Genomic DNA, 12,639 nt, shown 5'->3' on the forward strand with positions numbered 1-12,639 from the left:
CAATACGAAGTACGCCATCTATAGACCATTTTAAAATCTTACAAAATCGGCACCTGAAGCCTATACTATCACAACGTCATCTTTCCTGTACAGCATTAATACCTAAATTCTTTGTACCATCACAATTTGAAATACACCATCTATGTACTGTTATATAATCTGTAAAAGAAGCCTACTATGACAATTTTGTCTTTCCTTTACAAGATTAAGACCTAAATTTAAAGTCTAATGCGATTGTCATTGTATAATTTTGGTGTTATTTTGCCGTTTCCAGGAACGCTACACGTGGGAGATGAAATACGAGAGATTAACAATGTTAGCGTCGTCAACAAAACGGTGGAAGTTTTACAAAGGATGCTGGTAAGATATATTGCTTCAACTTGAAAAGACAAAGTTCCAAAAAATGATGTTTACCTGTCTAAAACAATTTTATGGACTTTATATTTCTATTTATCTGTTTTCTTGTTTGCTTTAATTTAATGTCATATAAACAGACAAGGTCATTTAAGAACAGGCCAGGTTTGTAGTGTAGGAGAGTCGGAGTACCTGGAGAAAAAACCATCAACCTATGCTCATTACCTGATATCTGGCTACGTAGGTTTTGAAATAAAACTCCTGAAATGGAGCATAAATTCTTACCTATGTTACCTACTTCTTGGTCTAATGTTATTACCAAATCTGATGTGAAGGCAGAGCAATTTTAAAATTTCACCCCTGAAATTTTATAATGGACTGGTCTAGACTTTGATTAAGAAGAGCCTAAATGTGTTCTCAGGGATGAATAAGTTAACCTTGAGCAAAATTTGTATTGCACACAATGTATCCAAGAGAATTCTTAAAAGTTGGCGTTAATTTGTTAATTGAGTGATGCGATGATAAAATCATCCTTTGTGTACGAAATCAATCATTGTCTTTCGTACGTTGACTTTATTACACCTAGGTATGATGATAGCGATGCCTTAGATGCTTGTCTTTGATAGCTCACAGATGGGAACGCACGTTGTTACATTCAAAGGTCACAATAACGCGATCAGATAGTCACAGAGGATATATCTCTAATTACATTAGGTCGTTACACTGTATAATTGATATACTGCGAGACAACATCAGAATTGTGTTATCATGGGACGATGTTCTGTAATTACACAGCATAGAGTTATCTGCCCTTGCTGGTAAATGCTGATGGCTACATTGTGTGTTTGTAAGGGTAATGTAATATTTTTTCCAGAGAAAATAACCTTAATTTCACACAAATAATGAAACAACGATTAGTATCTGTAACAACAAGAGCAGATAACTCTAAAATTTGACAAACAAAACATGTGTGCTGAATTACCTTTGTGTAACAAAAAGTAACAGTAATAATTAGCTAACATGGTTTTCACAATTTTATACTGAAAAATATACTTTTGAAATATAGATGTCTTATTAATCAAAGTAATGTTTTTCAACATTTACAATGATATGATCAAGGATCCATTCTGTTAGGAAAACACATGCAGAGTTAATAACTTTGTCCACAATGCATGCCACTTTGATATACGATGTCATTTACACTTTTCAACAGGTTTACTATCTTTGTTTAATCCTTCCAAATTAATGGTGACATTAACCTAAGTATGAGTGGTCCTAAATTTGAGTCCTTTGTGATTTTGTTCCGAATGTCATTTTTGATGTTGCTAATTATAACCAACAGAAGGAGCTGAGTGGATCGGTGACCTTTAAGGTCATTCCGCAACCGTTGCTAAGTATGTTTGGTGGCCATGGCGACAATAACAGCCATAACCAGGTAACACGCCCAGCAGTAGACGTCCGTCATTGTCGTCATGTCAACACCATAACACATTTATTTGTTTTCCTAAATTTTTCATTTGTTTTCACGTCACTTCTCCTGCTCTCTATCCATTTTCCTTTCCTTTATTTCTCATTCTTTCCTCCATGCACATTTTGTTCTTGCAGAAGGATGCTCGGGGGAGCGTATCGCTGAAGATCGTCCCCAGCCATAGGCACAATCCCGCGCACTGTGAGGTTGGTTGGATGCTTGGACTAAACTATTTTCCGAAATTCAAAATTTTTTGTGAATTGAAAATTTAGTTAGGTTCATGAAAGAGATATAAGATTAAGAGCTTATTAACGGCAAGAATTGGATCTAGGAAATTGAAAACATTTTACCAAAATATGAAATCATTTAAGTAAATTTCAACAAATTCCGTTTCAAAATACTAAAAAAAAATATCGGAAATTCAAATTATTTTGTGAATTGAAAATATGGTTAGGTTTATGAAGGAGAATAAGTTTAAAAGCTAATTATGACAATCATGAAAAAAACAAGAAATACATTTTTCATCCTCTTGGAAATTTTTGGCTGATAAATTTAAATTTTTTAACCATAATAACGCAAAAACTCACAAAAAATAGTGATTTCGATGACTTTATAGTGACTTTTCTATCAATCTATTTAGGTTTGTGTGTGGTATGTGTTTCACATATTTTTCCCAGCAATAAGTTTAGTCATGTACTTATAATTTTGGAATCACTATTTTATTGTTATGTGATAAAATTGACATGCTTAATGTAGCCTCAGGCTTATTGCGGGGATAATATGGTCAGAATTTTGACTGAAATGTTTCACTGCCACAAGTGTGTTTTTGTATAAAATATCACATAGATACTGTTATAGAAAACTTGTACTTTAGTAGTCGTAAATCACATTATATAGCTGGATATTAAATGTAGAAGTGTACTTGTATGTAGAATTTTTGTTGGCAAAGGGACATAACTCTAGACAAAGGGAGATAATTCCTTACAGGGATGTTATAAAATTTAAAAAAAAATTTTTTAAAAAATTCTAATATAGGGAGATAATGTTCAACAAGATAGATAACAAAAAATATGAAATGACAAACTGACAGAAGTTGCCTTGATATTTTGAGTGATAGAGTTGTTAAGAGCTTTGAGTTTGAAAGTGTATATACATATATCCCCTACCATGCCAGCCTCTCCACCAAACCCTATCCCCATTCACTTACTGGATTTATCCACAAAGAAAGCCCTGCTCACAAATAAGCCCTCTTCTATACTCCTATTTATAAAAGGAATGAGGCAATTTGAGGATAAAAGCAGTATTTTTTTTCATATATATTCATTCATTAATCAACAGACATTTTGTTTATATTCTTATATTAGTCACTTTTTTCTTATCTTTAATTTTTTTCTACAAATCGTTTTTATGGAATGCCATGCATTTTATTATCTGTACAAGATTTGATATAAAAATATTAACAAAATTCAAAATTCTGAATTCAAGATTATGGAAATATTATGCATGAAATATTTGATTTTTTTTTTTTGATTTTTTTTTTCATTTTTGTTGGTAAAATTTATTTCAATAACATTAATGAAAGTTACTTTTAGAAAAGACAAATCAAAACTCTAAAATAAAGAAAGGCACCAATATGTAGATGTTTAAATTCAAATTCCCATGCATTAAGGGTATATTTACATAAAATACAGTTGAAACCTAACCTCTTTCTGAAAACTCATTGTTTTTTGACGAATATTGTTCATTTTACTAACGGATATATAAGTTAAATGGAAGAAAATAAGTCTTAGGAGATATTTGTTGTATGTTTTGTGTAAGCCTAAAATTTACGAATACTAAGACACGACATCAATGTCATTTATGTAAGCCTGTAGAAAATTAGGAATATATAGCAATAAATCCCTAGATAGCTTAATGATGTAAATTAGAACAGACACTCTGGCTCCTGGAGATCGAGCTCTGGTATTTTCATATTCCTGTATGAATAATTATCTCTTGTCTTTACATGAAGGGACGTACATAGTGTAGAAGGTCTAATTATCAGTAGAATTCTTGGCAAGACAGTAACTTACTAATTAAGAAAGTATTGCAGGAATGAGACATTTTGTGAAGAACTCAGCTATTTGCTAATATCATCTAAACCTTATGTTCAATGAAGTGTATAAGTATTAATTAAGAAAATATTACTGTAATTTGTTTAAATACATTAATAAGACATTTTGTTAGGAAACTCTTTGCTTGTATCATCTAAACTTAATGTTCAGTGCACTGTACAGTACTAATTAAGAAAATGTTACCATAATTCTTTTAAATTCATTAATAAAACATTTCTTTAAGATTGCTGTATTACCCTTAAACATCATGATCAGTACAATGTATTAGTAAAGGTATTTCTATAATTCAAGTGCAGTACTCTTAAAGATGATCTATCGCTGACAGAGCATAAATGATACCCAATCTTTGAACAATAATTGGTGTTTAATCGTGTATATATATGTCTAATTAACACACAAAAAAATAATTTTAAATAATTCATTTTGTTTTCGGTGCATGCACAATCAACGCTGCATTCTATATAGGACATATTGCCGGGGAATTTTTTCGGTATGCAATTAATTATTTTTAGTATTTTTATCTTGAAGTAAAATTAGAAGCTCAAACTTTTCAATGGCGGTAATGATGTAAAGTAAGTAACTTTTGTAACTGAAGAAATTTACTAAATCGTCTGCTCCTGTTTTTGATAGAGAAAAATTACCATTTGTCAGCGATGGAGCATCTTTAACCTTTCAAGACATTTTATAAAAGAGGCAATATACTTGAATCATCTAAACTTGGTGTTTAGTTCATTGCTCTGATGTCAATTTGACCTTTATTTGGGGGAAAGTGAAAATAAAAAATTCCTTTGCAATGGTATTAAAAAATGTCATAAAAACCTTTGTTATGCCTAAATCTCTCATAGATGATGTGCCATGGAATGCATCAATTCCTGAAGGACAGAACTCAATAATATTATATTTTTTTACATTTAAAGATGTATGATGAGATGATAAATATCAATATTACTCTATCAAGGAAAAAAACATATTTCCGTTTCTTTAAAAAAAACAAAAAATGTTGAGACTCCTTTATGTGGGGTTTATACATAGGTTTATCATTTTCTTTTATTCTAATTTTGCAGTTTCAATTAACATATATGCATGAAGTCATTTGCATGATTTTAAAAATGTGCATGTGTTGAATTATTGATTGATATTTAGGTTTCTAGCAAATTGCAACTCTTAGGGGTAAAAACATGTGACTTTCAAATATAAATTCTATTCTTTTTTTTTCAAATTAATTTTTTTTTCCTCATTGAAGATTTTGTGTCCACAAAAGTATTTATTTGACATATAGTACATTCTAATCATTAATGAAAGCACAAATGTTTTACTTACGATGACTTGTATTTCCATGGGTTACGTAACAGTAATCAAGAGTTCACCTCACCCTGACTATTTTACAGATTTACGTGCGAGCCTTATTTGATTATTGTCCAGAAGATGACGACATCATTCCTTGCCGACAGGCAGGTGTGCCCTTTAAGTGCGGAGATATCCTACAGGTGAGTCTACCTTCGATTAAGATGAGAAAGATGTACTGTAAAATGAGACTATGGTCTACTTGTTGGCAATTTCTTGAGGTGTAAAACTTTTAGGATTGGCTAGAGTTGTATAGAACCAGGGTCCAATTTTGAAAACTTACTGAGAGCCAAGATTTTCTAAATGCCTTTATTTACCCTTCACAATGCTTTGCTTGATATTTCCCATAACTTTGAGAGGAATTACTGTATATAAGTGGACCATGAACAAACAGATTTCTTAAGCATACTACCTTAATGTACATGTTGTTATAATTTGAAGTAATATATTTCATACATCTGTTTATATGTAGAATAGCTACAAAAATTGTTTATTAATTCACAAAAAAATAATTGGTCATTTTTTATTTTGATCATATAAGTTTATACAAAAAATGTATAAAGTTTGTTTGAAGTAAACTTGGGTGATATTTAGTAAGAATTAAAACAGAGCAAAATGAAACTTCTGCAATAATTGCGTTGTTTTATCCATGGTTGACATATACCTATTTACTTTATATTTTGACCTCATTGACCCTTTGGTTTTCGTTACCTTTGACAATACATTTATGAAATTTTGACCTTATTAACCTTTTGACTTTTGTGACCTTTGACCACTAGGTGATAAACAAGGATGACTCCAATTGGTGGCAGGCGAGACGGGTCGGTCTACCCACAACAGAACCAGCGGGACTAATTCCTTCTCCAGAACTTCAGGAATGGCGGACAACATGTTCTGCACGAGAAAAACGCCAAGACCATGCAGGTACAACATCGTAACTCTTTCGAAATATCAAATAAGAAATGGAGGTAAAAAAATCTAAATGGCTGTCACAGTCATCGTCTTCATAGACACATCTTTCAACTGGTTTATCCCTAAAGACACGTATAACTGGCAAAACATTTTCACTTCATTAACGCTCGCGAAACATGCAAAATTTAGTTGCACAAAAAATAAATTAGTTTACAATATATGCATTTCATTAAGAATGGTTACATTATTAATCAGGTAATCAGTGGCTTGTTTAATTAATAGCATTTGAATTTTGATTTACATAATATTTATCTACCTCTTTCACTGACAATAATTTATAAAAATTTCTTCATAACGTTGTTACGCATTGTGTTTCTTAATTGCAGTTCACTGTTCTTGGTTTGGTCGAAAGAAAAAAGACAAATATCTTGCCAAGCATAATGCAATTTTCGACCAGCTAGATCTCGTAACTTACGAAGAGGTTGTACAGTTACCAGCATTCCTCAGGAAAACTCTAGTTCTCCTAGGTAAATATTTTATTTATTGTATTGATGAAATTATTATGGTATTGATGAAATTATTTTCTTTGTTCTCCTAGATAAATCTTTTGTTTATGGTAACGATGAAATTATTTCATAGTTCTCCTAGGTAAATCTTTTGTTTATGGTATCGATGAAATTATTTCCTTAGTTTTCCAAAGTAAATCTTTTATTTATGGTATTAATGAAATGATTTCCTTAAAGTTGAACCTGGCATAAGAAATTTCAATTTGTTGACAATTTCGTTCTAATGGTTAATAAAACTTTGTGTTAATCATTGTTATGTCAATAATTGTATTTCGTTAATCTGGATCTTGATGAAACTTGTAAAAATTAATCCATGGGCATCAAAAAAAATTAATAATGTCAATATTATTGCATTATTTGTGACTATATATGAAGAATTATTTTTTTCTCCGTCCTATTCCAGGTGCCCATGGTGTGGGAAGGAGGCATATAAAAAATACCCTCATCACAAGTCATCCGGAACGGTTTGCCTACCCCATTCCTCGTATGTATTTTACCTAACATAAAACTTTAAGCTGGATATAAACTCACAAACTTCTATAAGTTGGATTACAAGTTTGCCCATTGTCAATATAATATGACTGGGTGGGTTAAGCTCGATATAAACTCACAAACTTCTATAAGTTGGATTACAAGTTTGCCCATTGTCAGTATAATATGACTGGGTTGGGTGTGCTGTCCGGCGTTTTGGCAGCATGCTTCTGTGAGATAGCACTATAAAAAGAGATATCACAAAAAGACACATTATAAACATAAAAAGAGATTGGCCACATGCATACACATGCAACTCAAGGGATCTTCTCAAAAAGAAAGCCCATTCTAAAATCACCCAATTTGCATGTATGACGTCTAATAGTAATAAATCAAAATTTTGGGGCGTATATCAGGAATAAATATCTTAGAGACATGACGTAGACTTAAACCTGATTTAATTGTGTTTCATAATTATAACCAATTAGAGCTGTCTAATTTTTTTCCAATCACCAATGCTTTTACAGCCAAAGTAATTGTAACCTGTCCGTTCATAATCTGTTCTCTGTTTCTGTCAGACACGACGCGACCGCCAAGGGATACCGAAACCAATGGTAAAAATTATTACTTTGTTTCTCACGAGAAAATGATGCAAGACATCGCAGCTAACCAATACTTGGAGTACGGCACACACGAAGAGGCTATGTACGGCACAAAGCTCGAGACGATTCGCAGTATACATGATAAGGGCCTGATGGGTATCCTCGATGTAGAACCACAGGTATGTAAGCTTGTCTCTTATTTTCATTTTCCAAACAATTTTTATAAAAAAATTTTAAAATCAAATTTTTCAAAATTCTTAACTTAAAGGCACACTGTCCCTGTCTGAAACTGGGGGAGGGGGAACAGCAGGAACTTGTATAAAATTTGGCTCTGACCCCTCGGGGGCAGGGAGGGGCGGGGCACCCAATAGGGGCAAATAGAGGTATAATCCCTTTAAATAGATTTTTGGGGGAAGGGGAACACAGAACTTGTATAATATTTTGGCTCTGACCCCACCGGGGGCAGGAGGGGTGGGGCCCCAATAGGGGTAATAGAGGTAAACTCCTTTAAATCGCCCACTACTAGTCATAGAGTTCTACATTTGAATTGTAACCAAATTTGGCCACAAACATCTTGGAGGGAAGGGGAAACAGAAACATTGTATAAATTTTGGCTCTGATTCCCCAAGGGGCAAGGAGGGGCGGGGCCAACCAATAGGGGTAATAGAGGTAAATCCTTTAAATAGCTACTAGTTCATAGAGTTCTGAATGGAATGTAACCATATTTGGCCACAAACATCCTTTTGGGAAGGGGAACAGAAACTTTTTTAAATTTTGGCTCTGACCCCCCGGGGGCAGGAGGGGGAGGGGCGGGGGCCAATAGGGGAAATAGAGGTAAATCCTTTTAAATCGCTACTAGTCTATAGAGTTCTACATGAAATTGTAACAAATTTTGGCCACAAGCATCCTTGGCGGAGGGGGAAACAGAACTTGTATAAATTTTAACTTCTGGTCCCCGGGGGGCAGGAGGGGCGGGGCCCAAATAGGGGATAATTAGAGGTAAATCCCTTTAAATTTTAGCTACTAGTCATAGAGTTCTTCATGATTTGTAACCCACAAACTATTTGGCCACAAACATCCTTGGGGGAGGGGGATCAGAACTTGTATAAATTTTGGCTCTGACCCCACGGGGGCAGGAGGCGCTGGGCCCCAATAGGGGGAAATAGAGGTAAATCCATTTAATCGCTACTAGTCATAGAGTTCTGGAATGGAATGTAACCAAATTGGCCACAATCATCCTTGCGGGGAAGGGGAACTGAACTTGTTATAAATTTTGGCTCTGGTCCCCGGGGGCGAGGAGGGTGCGGGGCCCTATTAGGGGGTATTAGAAAATCCTTTTTTATAATTATCATGAGTTCTGTATTGAATGTAACCATAATTTTGGCCACAAAACCCTTTGGTGGAAGGGAATAAAATATTTGTATGAAACTTTCGGCTCTGACCCACAGGGGCAGGAGGGGTGGGGCCCAAAAGGGCAAATAGAGGTAAAACTTTAAAATCGCTACTAGTTAATAGAGTTCTACATGAATTGTAACATAATCTAATAATCACAAGAGCCTTGGGGACGGGGGGAACTGAACTTGTATGAAAATTTTAATTCTGGTCCCGGGGGTCAGGATGTTTCCCCCTAGGGGAAATAGGAGGTTAATCCTTTTAAATTACTTGTCCTAGAGTTTATGGATAGTAAAAAAAATTTTTACAAAACACTTCCTTGGGGGAATTTAAAACAACAAATGGTTAGTAAAATTTTGGCTCTGATCCCCCCAGGGCGCAGGTGAGGGGCGGGGCCCAATAGGGGAAATAGAAAGTGAATCCTTTATTAATCGCTACTAGTCATAGAGTTCTGCATGGGGATTGTAACCAAATTTGGCCACAAACATCCTTGGGGGAAGGGGACTAGAATCTTGTATAAAAATTTTGGCTCTGACACCCGGGGGGCAGGAGAGGTGGGGCCCTATAGAGGAAATAGATGGTAAATCCTTTAAATCGCTACTAGTCATAGAGTTCTGCATGGAATGTAACCAAATTTGGCCACAAACATCCTTTTGGACAGGGGAACAGAACTTGTCATATAAATTCTTGGCTCTGGTCACCTGGGGGGCAGGACGGGTGGGGGCCCAATAGGGGAAATAGAGATAAATCCTATATAATCACTACTTGTCTTAGAGTCTTTACTTGGATCTATGACAAATTTGGCCATAAACATCCCTTGGGGGAAGGGGAACAGAACTTGTTATAATTTTGGCTCTGACCCCCTGGGGGCAGGAGGGGTTTGGGCCCAATAGGGGATTTTGATGGTTAATATTAAAATTCTTTCAGAAAAGAAACAATGAACTCCATGTATGCAGAACATTACTTGCATTACAAATCAGGTGAGCTGATACAGGCCATCTGGGTCCTCTTGTTTATAAAAAAAAAAGTTTTAAAATCAAATTGTTTCAAAATTCTTATCTAAAGGGCACACTACCTGTCGTCTGAAACTTTAACTTTAGATTTTTAAAATTGAGATGTAAAACACAATTAATAATTTTGTAGAGTCAAAAAAGTTAATAGCTTAATGTTAATGCTACTCTTATCATCATATTCGGAACAATTAATTAGAATATTTCAACTGTTGATTTTTATAACGCTGGTCATATTTATGTTTTCCATTGCCATCCTTATTACGGTGCGTTAGTTGGCTATCACTGGGCCAAATGGCAAAACAGCGAAATGACTCTTCACTGCTAACACAAATTATGCAGTGAATCTTGCATTTGTTTGATGTTGTGACAATCTTCGGATTTCGAATCAAGAAAATAAAATATTCAGAAAGATATTGACTACATTGCAGTAGTGTCAAAATCTGATTTAAAACAGGGAAAGCCTTTGAATTTTTAATGATTAAATGTTGTTATCACTGAATAGGCAGGTGAGTGATCTACATCGTTTTTCGGGCCTCTTGTCTCAGATTCTTTTTCTCTAATTCAGATTTTGAAAAATTCAATTTCTCGTAACTTCTTTGAAAATAGAAATAAGAATTGAAATGTCAGACAATCAAAAACTGATGAGGTGACTACATATTGCAGGCCATACGAGTACTCAGGACGGGAGATTTTGCTCCCTTCATTGTGTTTGTCGCAGCTCCCACTATAGCTGCTATTCATGAGGTAACCATTCGGCATGCCTCGCCCATCCCCCAAGAATGGCCGCCATAATAACTACAGAAAGTCGTTTGGTCTCAAACATCTTCGTGGTTTAATGTGTCTTAAGATATTAAAACGGTGCTTTGACATAGTCAGTTAATTACAAAATATTCAAAATTTCAATTGAAATTATCCGAAGTTCACTTTGCCACCAGAACTTCCTCTACACATTTTGTTAATTTGTGAACTTTTTATAAAAGTTGAAGATTTATATCTATAGTGAAAATAACACCACCATGAAAGATTTATATCTGAAAAACACAAACATTCGCTAAAAATATCCCTGTTTACAGTATAATAAAATGTTTTGTCGATCATCAAAACTCCTACAAGTTAGTCAGGATTTTTAATTTACATGAGTTCGAGTTAACAATTTTCAACTGCGTTTCCTTAAATTCACCCCCGAAATTTCATAATGGACTGGTCTATTCTTTGAATTAGAAGAGCCTAAATGTGTCTTCAGGGGTGAATGAGTTAATTAATTGCAAAAGAGTTATCTCCCTTTAATTGTTGTAATATTTTCATTTCAAAACTTAAATATAATATCTATAATTGATGTGAGTTTAAACTATTACTTTTGCCACCATTGGAGAGAATTTATATAGGCTTTGCCTGTTATTAAATCCATTTGACCTGAAACATCTTTGTCAATAAATTTGTTGATATGAAAATTAATTGCAGAATTCGACTATAAATGTATGATTTATTGTGGCGGCCATTTTTGCACCCTTACTGACTATACCAATGTTATGACTGTCAAGCTTGTGTTCTGTAACTATACCTGGTGTTAGTTGGAATGACAAATACAAAAAAATTGCCTTACATGGTCACTGATTTTACTGAAATTTTGAAATTTAAAAATATCCTGATAACAGTCAAACAAAAGGTCAAAATCACTAAACTGCAAGTTGCAGTATACAGAAGATTTCGAATCTTCATCTTTTCTTTTAAGAAAATAAAAGTAAGTAGAGATTCTGCGTAACCTTTACCTTGACTCCATATGAAAGCTATTAGGCCGCAATTTCTTAAAATGAACTGAAGTGAAAAAAATGTTAACAAAAGTTCAATACGAAGGTGGTCTTAAATTTTGACTGAATTCAACACTTTTTTTATCTCGAGAAATCGGGGCCTGGAGTAAGTTTTGTTTTAAATGGATAAGTGTTTTGAGATTTTAAAGTTACGAATTGACGACATCAACTCAAAGTCATCCAACGTACACCAACGTGGTATTCTCCATGCATGCAGCATGTACAGTCTCATAACATGTTTCTCACACAAACTACTCTGCGAAAACTCCACCCCCAAACACCCTGTCTTACACATTTGTTTCATAATATGTACTTTTTTTCGTTCCTCTTTGTTATTTTAAGTAACAGCATGATTTTTGTTTGTTTTCCGATTGAATTTTCAGGCATTGAAAATATTACGAACGGCAGAGTATGCCCCCTATGTTGTTTTCATAGCCGCCCCCCGAGCATGTGATCTCCTGCCGGCCAAATCTAAAGACATCAACGTAAGTTTGTAGGCGGTAGCTAGTGAAAAAAAAATCATAAACACTGACACAACGAGGGGGAAAAAATCTTCTCTGAACACAAAATTAATTAAACAAGGTTAAGTATTAAT

The 12,639-nt window shown here is 34.3% G+C and overlaps 1 protein-coding gene across 9 annotated transcripts in view; it reads left to right on the forward strand.

Moving 5' to 3' along the window:
• The window catches only part of LOC138307937 (peripheral plasma membrane protein CASK-like), a 203,639-nt gene that overhangs the window by 185,369 nt on the left and 5,631 nt on the right, over positions 1-12,639 (forward strand). For 4 of the 9 annotated variants that reach the window (XM_069248867.1, XM_069248865.1, XM_069248866.1 and 1 more), the window contains 8 exons: positions 275-360; positions 1,697-1,789; positions 5,325-5,423; positions 6,060-6,204; positions 6,579-6,719; positions 7,162-7,242; positions 7,808-8,010; positions 12,428-12,529. In XM_069248867.1, the coding sequence (XP_069104968.1) occupies positions 275-360; positions 1,697-1,789; positions 5,325-5,423; positions 6,060-6,204; positions 6,579-6,719; positions 7,162-7,242; positions 7,808-8,010; positions 12,428-12,529 (950 nt within the window). Of the gene's footprint in view, positions 1-274; positions 361-1,696; positions 1,790-1,959; positions 2,029-5,324; positions 5,424-6,059; positions 6,205-6,578; positions 6,720-7,161; positions 7,243-7,807; positions 8,011-10,899; positions 10,981-12,427; positions 12,530-12,639 lie in introns of all 9 variants that reach the window. The other 5 variants (XM_069248870.1, XM_069248872.1, XM_069248869.1 and 2 more) reach the window with 3 other exon arrangements.

The sequence above is a fragment of the Argopecten irradians genome, chromosome 14 (genome assembly GCF_041381155.1).
Source record: "Argopecten irradians isolate NY chromosome 14, Ai_NY, whole genome shotgun sequence".
NCBI classification, from domain to species: domain Eukaryota; kingdom Metazoa; phylum Mollusca; class Bivalvia; order Pectinida; family Pectinidae; genus Argopecten; species Argopecten irradians.